Source organism: Nyctibius grandis, chromosome 1, assembly GCF_013368605.1.
Source record: "Nyctibius grandis isolate bNycGra1 chromosome 1, bNycGra1.pri, whole genome shotgun sequence".
In the NCBI taxonomy this organism is placed as follows: Eukaryota; Metazoa; Chordata; class Aves; order Nyctibiiformes; family Nyctibiidae; genus Nyctibius; species Nyctibius grandis.
This window is the reverse complement of record NC_090658.1, coordinates 39,515,210-39,525,220: the sequence shown is the minus strand read 5'-3', so window position 1 is coordinate 39,525,220 and position 10,011 is coordinate 39,515,210. Positions and strand designations below refer to the sequence as shown.

At 44.1% G+C, this 10,011-nt stretch overlaps 1 protein-coding gene across 1 annotated transcript in view; it reads right to left on the bottom strand.

Annotated features, from left to right (window-relative positions):
- Positions 1–672: 672 nt before the first annotated feature.
- The window catches only part of LOC137672461 (protein ELYS-like), a 50,979-nt gene continuing 41,640 nt past the window's right edge, over positions 673–10,011 (bottom strand). Inside the window, 5 exon segments of the mRNA XM_068416699.1 lie at positions 673–1,723; positions 2,375–2,465; positions 2,937–3,074; positions 3,666–4,271; positions 4,274–5,035. Coding sequence (XP_068272800.1) covers positions 1,531–1,723; positions 2,375–2,465; positions 2,937–3,074; positions 3,666–4,271; positions 4,274–5,035 — 1,790 coding nt within the window. The 3' untranslated portion in view covers positions 673–1,530.

Genomic DNA, 10,011 nt, shown 5'->3' with positions numbered 1-10,011 from the left:
CCTGGGCAGCCGGGGTGAAAACCAGGAAAGCTAGCCGCCAGACCACTTTCAGAACGGCGCTAGTCAATCGCTTAGGCGCTGCACCTTTAAATCCTGTAGTTCCCGCAAAACCTGCTGCAAAAATCTCGCGGCGTCCATCTCCAGGTTCCCACGGTCAGGTGGTGTAGATGCCGTCGATCTTGATTGACAGGGCGAGGGCGGAAGGGGCGGGTACTCCGGCGGCGCGGGGGGGATGAGCCCGCCCGCCTCGCCTCCGGCCAGCCGCACAGGGTCTGAGGGAGCTGACCACCCCTCCCCCTCCTGTTTCCGCTCCCTTTGCCACGCGGTCCTAGGAGCGCCACGGGTTTCTTTGTTCGCAACCTCCTCCTCTAAATTCTTACTGCGCCATTTCTCACGGGAGTTCGCCGCTTCTACCGCCGTACGGACCTCAGTGATAGATGGTTTTATCTTCGCTGATGTGCCCTTAACTACCGGTAACCCGAAGAAACGAGCCAGAACCCGAATTTTTTCCGTTTTAGCGGGGGGAGGTGGGGGGGGGTGGGCTCCGGCGGCGCCGGCCGCATCTCAGCAGCGGCTGAGATACTCAATGTGAGTATGGAAGCTTCTCGTTTATTAACAAGGAAAGCAGCGGTTATATACACTATGCATATGTTAATCACGCGCCCCCAGTGCTGTGATATGCAGGCTTCGAATATTGCCGAATATGTTTACAGATAATAATTATTTCAATTATAGTAGCATTCCTATTAACCTTATGAAAATAATTTTGACTCAAATTTCAAAGTATGTTGGTACTATGCCTTTAAATTTGATATGCCGTTTTAAGCATCACACCCTCTACACAGTTGTTTGCTACCGACAAATTGTAAAAAATAGCGAAACATCTGAGGTGTGATCTAGTTTTATGAACTAAAGAGCAGCTTTCCCAAAGTTTAAGACAAATACAAAAAAATATTGCACAGCTTAAAATACAATTGTTTACATTCTGTCTTCAATGTAGTACAACTTAACCATGAATGCAAGGAATTACCACTTTGTATTGCGAGCCCAATTATTTGTGCCACAAGGTCAGACATCATTTATGAAATTTAAACTAGTTTACTTGTTATAGGAGTTCTAAGCAAACTTTAAAAAGCTTAAAAAGCTTTTGGCCTCACGTTCGAGGGCTCTTGCAAAACAACATCAAAATTTCTTAGTAATACAGGCCATTCAACCCACTATTCCCTCAAAAAGCTATCAGACAGTAAGCATATTGTGAAGTATACATTTTATTTAACATTCCTAAAATAAGCTGTATTTACATATTATATAAATGTATGAAGTCTCAATATAAAATAGAAAACTGCATTGACTGAGGAAATCACACTCCATATGGAGTTACTTATTGACGACTATTTGTTTATGAAATTTTACAATAATTTATATAAACTATCTCTTCCAAATTAGATGCTTTTTTTTTTTCTTTTTACTAATCCACACAATTTTGATGACTTTACAAACAGTGGTGTACATTATAAACTTAAAAAACAGTTACAGCATCTTCTGGCGCACAACTGGCTTTGGAAAATTAGAGAGTCTTTTTTTGTTCTTTCGTAGAGTCTTCTCTGCCACGTCTGCAGTTTCTTTCTGTTTGCTATTTGTTCCATCCACTGGACTTCCAAAAGGAGAGATTAATTTTATTTCCACTGGTGGAGGTGACCAAGAGCCTTCTTTTCTTGCAGTTCTGAACAGAAAGAGAAGTATCGAATTGATTTTTTATTACCAACACTATTTAGCAGAGGAAAAAACCCCGTAGAATTACAAAATCAATGCCAAAGAATTACTGCTGGGCTTCTCTGTAGATAAGATCAAGGCAGAAAAGGTACATAAATAAGCTCCCTTTTGCTTCCAGTCCTCACCAGACTGTCCCAAGCACTCGCAGTCACTATTCATATAAGCTTTTAGAGCCTCCCACTCAAGCTTTTAAGAGGCAAATCTCCTCAAATAAAGAGTTTTCCAGAAGGAACCAGAAAGCGTGTCCAGAAACAAGAATGTCTCTTTACTCATTGTCTGACCCCCTCCCGCCTTGTATGGGGAACTAAAGACCATAACAGTGTGGTTTCATAAGGTGGAATAAGACAACGTAAGAGCATGCCATCATTGCAAAGAGCAGTATACATTTGCCCTTTACTATTCCCTCCCTCTTCTGTTTCCACTAGAAAACTAAACCATTAAGCAGGGGAAAAAGGTGCCAATTAGAGTAGCAAGCTGGACAGGCTCAGAAAGTCAGAGCAGAACTGCACAGCCAGGTGAGGAAGAGGAAATTAGGTAGCTAAAAGATGAATCACTACCACAACAAAGGAATGCAAATAAGTCTGGAAAAAGAATTTCATACTTGCTTGCTTTCTTCATTTCTGATTTTGCAGTTCTACCTCTCTTCAATTTTTGCTTTCCCACAGACTCTCTGGATTTGGTATCCTCTTCCTCTTTAGTTGGAAGCTCCTATGTTAAGGCAACAAAAACGTTACTCGTGCACAAGTTCTTACGCTTCTACAGAATACAGATAAATGTTTCTTTCATGAGGAAGTCATGACAAAGTTATTTCCAAAAGCATTACAGTTTCTGTCCACAAAACCAAACCTTCCATCTCAAACTATTGTACCATGCTAAAAGTTCAAATTCTGAAATTAACAGATAACACACCAAGTAGGTTTAAAGAAAGACACTGTGCCTTTTGATAAAGGCAAAGCAATACTTACTAATTCTTGACTTACATACATTCAAAATCGATTTTTGTAGCTAGTTTTCATGAAGGGGAAAAAATATTGTTCAGCTGATTAATTTAAAGCTCTCTTTTTAGGCATACTTTCAAGGATAAAGGCAAGGCATTGCAAAGCATGATTTGAAAAAGCAGTACAGAGCAAAAATGAAGACCATGAGACAACTAGAGTTTTTACTTACTGGTTCTTTCACAATTCGGGAAATGCTAGATACATTTTTTCTCCTTAACCTCAAAAGAGGGGGTGAAAAGACAAATTGAGAAGACAAGTCCGGGTCTAAATCCTTAAGCTGTACAGGATAATCTGCTTTTCCAGCTAAAATGACAATGCACTGTTAACATGCACATATATTATACATAAAGGACAGTAATGTTAAATTACAGCTGATAATCAAGAGCACAATAGCTTCCTGAAATAAGCAGTCCAATCAGGTTTATAAACACTCAGTGTGGAGGTATTTTTCCGCTAGTAACTGCCTCTTGGGATCCATTCTTTTACAGTAACTTCTGAAACAAAAATCAGCCAGAGTAGTGATTTTACCTGCACTTACGTAATCAAAGATACTATGCTCGAGGCATCAACACTCCTTACACATCTCAAAAAAATGTTTTTACCGTGTAGTCTAATAAGAAGAACTCTATGCACAGTAACTTCACTAACAAAGTACATGTCCATGAAAAACAATCACATAATTAAACAGCTGTATAGTTTGTTGCAAGATGCAGCTTATTTCAAGTTAAAAACTGAACAGAATTTGGAAGCATGTCTCCTTTACTTCTCTTTCCAAATTTTTTATTTTCCATGGTTACATTCTTTATAATACTTAAAGCAATCCACACAGTCCATTTTCTGTGGTTTAAAAAACAACAATATGCCCTATTTTGCATATAAACATAGTGCACCTACCTTTAAATTTCTTTGTCAGCTTTGTGAGAGGAGGCGAGAAAAGGAAGGACTCATTTTCCTCAACAGACTGTTTCTGATGCATGGCAGTTTTGCGGGATCTGGTTCTTGTAATACGATCTGTCAAAGTTCTTGATGTTTCATCACGTCCTGATGGGTTTATGTCTTCAAGTAGCAAAGGACTGCCATCAGGCCCTTGGGGGAAGGCCTCCACCCCTGTGCTCTCCTCCACTACTGAGCATCTCTTTCTGCCTCGACGCCCTGTCCCTACTGTAGTTCTAGGTGTGGTTGATTCCTCATTTGGCTGGGCAGGTGTTTGCGCATGAGTATCCATTTTTTCTGGTTTAGCACGTGTAACTCTTCTTGGTCTTCTGGGAGTATTGAGGATTTCTACTTTCCCACCTGAATGTATGTCTTCCTGAGCAGAGAGAGATTCTGTGCCTGCCAATAGATTTTGTGCCCCCTTCCTAGCACTTCTTCTAGGAGTGACAGGAAGTTTAAATTCTGTTGGAGGAAGCGATGATTTAGACAGATCAAGGTCAGAATTTTCTGAAACTTCTGATGAACTCATCCTTCTTCTTCTGCCTCTTTTAGTTGGCACAGGTAAAAGGGCTGCACCTCTGGATCCTTGACAGTATTTTCAGTAAATTGGAAATTAATGCTTTTCAGTTTTCTTGCACTTCTGCTGGGACTGACTGCTGTTTTTAGCTTATGATCAGTGTCAGTCTGGCCAGTTTCTTGATCTCCTGATGAACTTTTTCCTCCTCTAGTCCTTTTGGAAGTAGCAGAAGCAATAATGCTACCTTCAGTGAGAGACGTTTCCTCATTAGCCTCTTCCGAGAGTTCAGATGCAGCTTCCTTTGCTTTCCTTAATCCTCTTCTTGGAGTAATGGCTATGGACTGCGTACTGACAGGCAACGTTTGTCCATCAGAACAGCCACCTTCTGCTTGTTCTAAATTAGTCGGTTTAGGCTTCCTACCTCTCCTTGGAGTAACAGGCATCACAGGTATTGGCTCATCTTGAGCATTTTCTCGTGTTTGAAGACTAGAAGTCTCAGATGCTTCTTTTGTTCGCCTGGTACTTCTCCTAGGAGACAGTCCAAACAGAACTGGCTTGTCTGTCTTCAGTAGCTGCTGATCGCCTGCCAGTGGAATACTCAGATTTCTACTCAGTTGTTCCCTGGCGCGTGTTCTAGGAGCAATGACATACTCTACTTGATCTCTGCCGGTTTCATCTTCCACTCCTTCTGGCACAGTTGTTAAGGGAGATTTTGCCTTCTGGAATCTAGTTACCTTTTTACCTATGGTTTCATGAATAGATTGTTCTACAACTTCAGATGTAAATTCTTTACTTCTTGTGTCTTTGATTTGTCCTGGTTTAGCCTAAACCAGGCCAATTTTCCTTTCAGTGATTTTTACTTTCAGCTAAGTCTCTTCTAAGTAACTGCACTTTGTGAAAGTAACTGCATGTTTTGCAGACAGTGTCTGCTTCTAGGACTGATAACGCTCAAAGTTTGTAGTTATCACTGAGGCACCGGTAGGGATGTTATGCAGAAAGGCTCTTGCTGTACTTAGTCTTAGAGAAACCAAGGTCACTGCTAAATTGCTCACCGCTTACGAGTGAAGAGCCGAAGGGGGATCGCACCTGCAGGGAGGAGCGGACAGGGCAGGTGACCCAAAATTGACCAACGAAGGTATTCCATCCCATACACGTCATTCTCAGTATAAAACGGGGGGATCACGAGGGTCTCGCTCTCTTGCCCCTTCCGCCTTCCCTTGCTTCCTCTGCTGTGTTTGGGTGCTGCTGCTGCTTCGGGCTGCTTCTGCAGCTTGAGCCTTTGGCCAGTGTCCAAGGAGGACTCTGTCCTTTTTCCTGCTGCCCCCAATCCTGATCCGTGCATCCCTGAATCCAGCTCTCGACCGTCGCTGGGCCCAGCCTGGGCCTTCCCGGAGCCTGCCCTGCAGTGCCGGTGGTGACGTGGCCGACATCGGGGGAGCTCGGTCTTGGTTTTGTATATATTTGTATATATTTGATTATTCCAATATTATTATTATACTCTTTTTCATTATTATAGTTTATTAAAACTGTTTTAACTTTCCAACCCATAAGTCTCTCTCCCTTTTCCCTTTCCCTTTCCCTTTCCCTTCGGGTGGGGGGGAGGGTTAACAGAGAGCATCTGCCACAGGTTTAATAGCCAGCCCAGCTTTAAACCGTGACAGATTTATTGGCGCCCAACGTGGGGCTCGAGAGAAGCTCCAACAGGTTGCTCTGATAAGTCGAATCCTGGCTCCGGCAGGAGGAGACCCGGAGAGCTCAGCCGAGAGAGTATCAGATTTCTTCCTTTGAGATTTACGAGGGGCTGGAAATTAAAACAGACAGCTAAGATGATAATGTCATTTTTGAATGCTGTGTTATCTCATCTCTTTATAAAGCCTTTTACAGAGTTAAGTGTAATGATACCTTACTTGCCGTATGCGCTGTTTGTTACTGTTTACGTGCAGTTTATCACTGCTGGGCACTGGTCAATATGCATTGTTTTGTTATGGCGTTTCATACTGATTTATGTCATGATAAACTGGGCTGTTACTATTCTGACCGCGGTAGTAGCGATTTTATCTGTGGACTCCGGGCGTCCTTTAGCTGATTGTGTTAATGATCACACTTCCAATTTTACTTCGGGAAATAGTACCTTCTCCTTTTCTGCCAAGCTGATTCCACTAGATTTTGTGAAATTAGGATGGTGCTGTCTAGGTGGCATGTTTTTGTTTTCAGTTGTCGTGAATGTGTTTCTGATGTGGGATAAGATTAAATATAGGTGCAGAGACGGGTGTAAGTGTTATGCTGCCACTACAGCCACTAAATCCACTGAAACCTCGGCAGCCTGCACCGCAGCTGCTACACTCCCCAAGATGGCCACTGCAGCTACTCAGACTCTAACGAGTCTCAGCACTCCCACGACAGCCACTGCATCTACTCAGACCCCAGCATCTACCGAATCTGTACCAATCGCTCCTGTAACCAGGAAGCAATACCGAAAGAAATCAGCTCGTGAAGAGAAGGATGATGACTCAGAGCCTTCTAAGGCAGAGCCATCACGAGACCCAGGTGAGGGCCCTTCTCAGTCAGAGTCAGGACCCGACACAGATGGGGGTTCCCTTGATCGTCTTTTTAAAACAGACCCATCACAGAAGAAAGGTCCTTCTAAAGCAGAACTATCACAAGAGGAGGACTCGGACGTAGAGATAACCTACCGCTCCTTATCCCTAAAGGACCTCAGAAATATAAGGAAAGACTTCAGCCGTTATGACGGTGAGCCAATTATTACCTGGTTGCTCCGATACTGGGATAATGGGGCGGATAGCATGGAATTGGATGGTAGAGAAGCCAGACAGTTGGGATCCCTGTCCAGAGATGGTGGTATTGATAAGGCACTTGCAAAAAAGTCAAACACTATCAGTCTCTGGAGGCGACTCTTGTCAGCTGTAAAGATCAGGTATCCCTATGAAGATGATGTTATGAGCCACCTAAGCAAATGGACCACTATAGAAAAAGGTATTAACTACCTTAGACAACTAGCTGTGCAAGAGATCATTTATAGACACCCACGGAAAATTGTAGATCCTGTAGATCCTGATGAAGTGGAATGCAACCGATCCATGTTCTGGAAGGTAGTGAAGAATGCTCCACCGACATATACCCATACATTGTCAATATTAGTCTGGGGAGAAGATGATATGGCACGACCTAGTGTGGGCGAAATGGCTAACTGTATGCGACAGTATGAAGATAGTATTTCTTCCCCACTGCAGACCCGCATCTCAGCTGTGGAAAAACTGACAAAGGAAAACAAGGACTCATTTAAACAACTGTCAGACAAACTGTCCAGGATCGAGAATAAACTTGACTCTCTACCTACACAGGCGCGCGTTGCAGCCGTTAGGAGAAAACGCCCTCCTACTGGACCGGCTCAAAGGAAACGGAACACATCACGAGGTATCCTGTGGTTTGCCCTGCGTGGTTATGGGGAGGACATGAGCAGATGGCATGGACAACCTACCAGTACCCTACAGGCACGAGTACGTGAGTTGCAAGCTAACAGAAATACCAGAGAGAATTTTCCTAGGAGGATGGCTGCTCCAGTTACCAGTGAGCAGGTCTCCAGTCAGGGTAGATGGGCCTCAAATCCCTTTTTCCCAAATGTGAATAAGGGAAATGAAGGTCCAATCCCTGTGAGCAGCACGAATCCATTCCGTAATTAGAGGGGTCCTGCCTCCAGCCAGGAGGAGGAGAGGGACAACCGAGTTTATTGGACTGTGTGGATTCGATGGCCTGGCACATCAAAACCTCAAAGGTATCGAGCCCTGGTAGACACTGGTGCACAGTGCACCCTAATGCCATCGGATCATAAAGGGACAGAATCTATCAGTATTTCGGGAGTAACGGGGATCTCAAGTGTTATCTGTATTGGAGGCCAAAGTGAGCCTAACTAAAAATGAATGGAAAAAGCACCCCATTGTGACTGGCCCAGATGCTCTGTGCATCCTTGGCATAGACTACCTCAAGAGAGGGTATTTTAAGGACCAAAAAGGGTATAGATGGGCCTTTGGTATAGGAGCTGTAGAGACTGAGGACATTAAACAGCTGTCTACCTTGCCTGGCCTCTCAGAGGATCCTTCTGTTGTGGGGTTGCTAAAGGTTGAAGAACAACAGGTGCCAATTGCTACTACCATGGTGCACCGACGACAATATCGCACCAATCGAGACTCCCTGATCCCCATTCATAAACTGATTAGACAATTAGAAAATCAAGGAGTGATTAGCAAGACTCGCTCACCCTTTAATAGTCCTATATGGCCAGTGCGAAAGTCTAATGGAGAATGGAGATTAACTGTGGACTATCGTGGCCTAAATGAAGTTACGCCACCGCTTAGTGCTGCAGTGCCAGACATCCTAGAACTTCAATACGAACTGGAGTCAAAGGCAGCCAAGTGGTACGCCACCATAGACATTGCTAATGCATTTTTCTCTATTCCTTTGGCACCAAAGTGCAGGCCACAGTTTGCTTTTACCTGGAGAGGTATCCAGTACACCTGGAATCGACTGCCCCAGGGGTGGAAACACAGTCCTACTATTTGCCACGGACTGATCCAGACTGCACTAGAAAAGGGTGGAGCTCCAGAACATTTGCAATATATTGATGACATCATTGTATGGGGTGATACAGCAGCAGAAGTTTTTGACAAAGGGGAGAAAATAATTCAAATTCTTCTGCAGGCTGGTTTTGCCATAAAAAGAGGCAAGGTCAACGGGCCTGCCCGGGAGATCCAGTTTTTAGGGATTAAATGGCAAGATGGGCGTCGCCAGATCCCGATAGAGGTGATCAACAAAATAGCAGCTATGTCCCCACCAACTAACAAAAAGGAAACACAAGCCTTCTTAGGCGTTGTGGGTTTCTGGAGAATGCATATTCCAGATTACAGCCAGATTGTATGCCCTCTTTATCAAGTGACCAGAAAGAAAAATGATTTTCAGTGGGGTCCTGAACAACGACAGGCTTTTGAACAGATTAAACAAGAGATTGTGCATGCAGTAGCCCTTGGACCAGTCCGTACGGGACAAGATGTTAAAAATGTGCTCTACACCGCAGCTGGGGACAATGGTCCTACCTGGAGCCTCTGGCAGAAAGTACCAGGGGAGACTCGAGGTCGACCCCTAGGATTTTGGAGTCGAGGATACAAGGGCTCCGAGGCCAATTACACCCCAACTGAAAAAGAGATACTGGCAGCATATGAAGGAGTTAGAGCTGCTTCAGAGGTAATCGGTACTGAAGCACAGCTTCTCCTGGCACCCCGATTACCAGTACTAGGTTGGATGTTCAAGGGTAAGGTTCCTACTACTCATCATGCAACTGATGCTACATGGAGTAAATGGATTGCATTAATTACACAGCGGGCTCGAATAGGAAACCCTAATCGCCCAGGAATCTTAGAAGTGATCATGGACTGGCCAGAAGGCAAAGACTTCGGAATGCCACCAGAAAAGGAGGTGACACGTGCTGAAGAAGCCCCACCATATAATGAACTACCAGAAGATGAGAAGCAGTATGCCCTGTTCACCGATGGATCCTGCCGTCTTGTAGGAAAGCATCGGAAGTGGAAAGCTGCAGTATGGAGTCCTATTCGACGAGTCACAGAAGCTACAGAAGGACAAGGTGAATCGAGTCAATTCGCAGAGGTAAAAGCCATCCAGCTGGCTTTAGACATTGCTGAACGAGAAAAGTGGCCAAGGCTGTATGTTTATACTGACTCATGGATGGTGGCAAATGCCTTGTGGGGGTGGTTAAAGCAG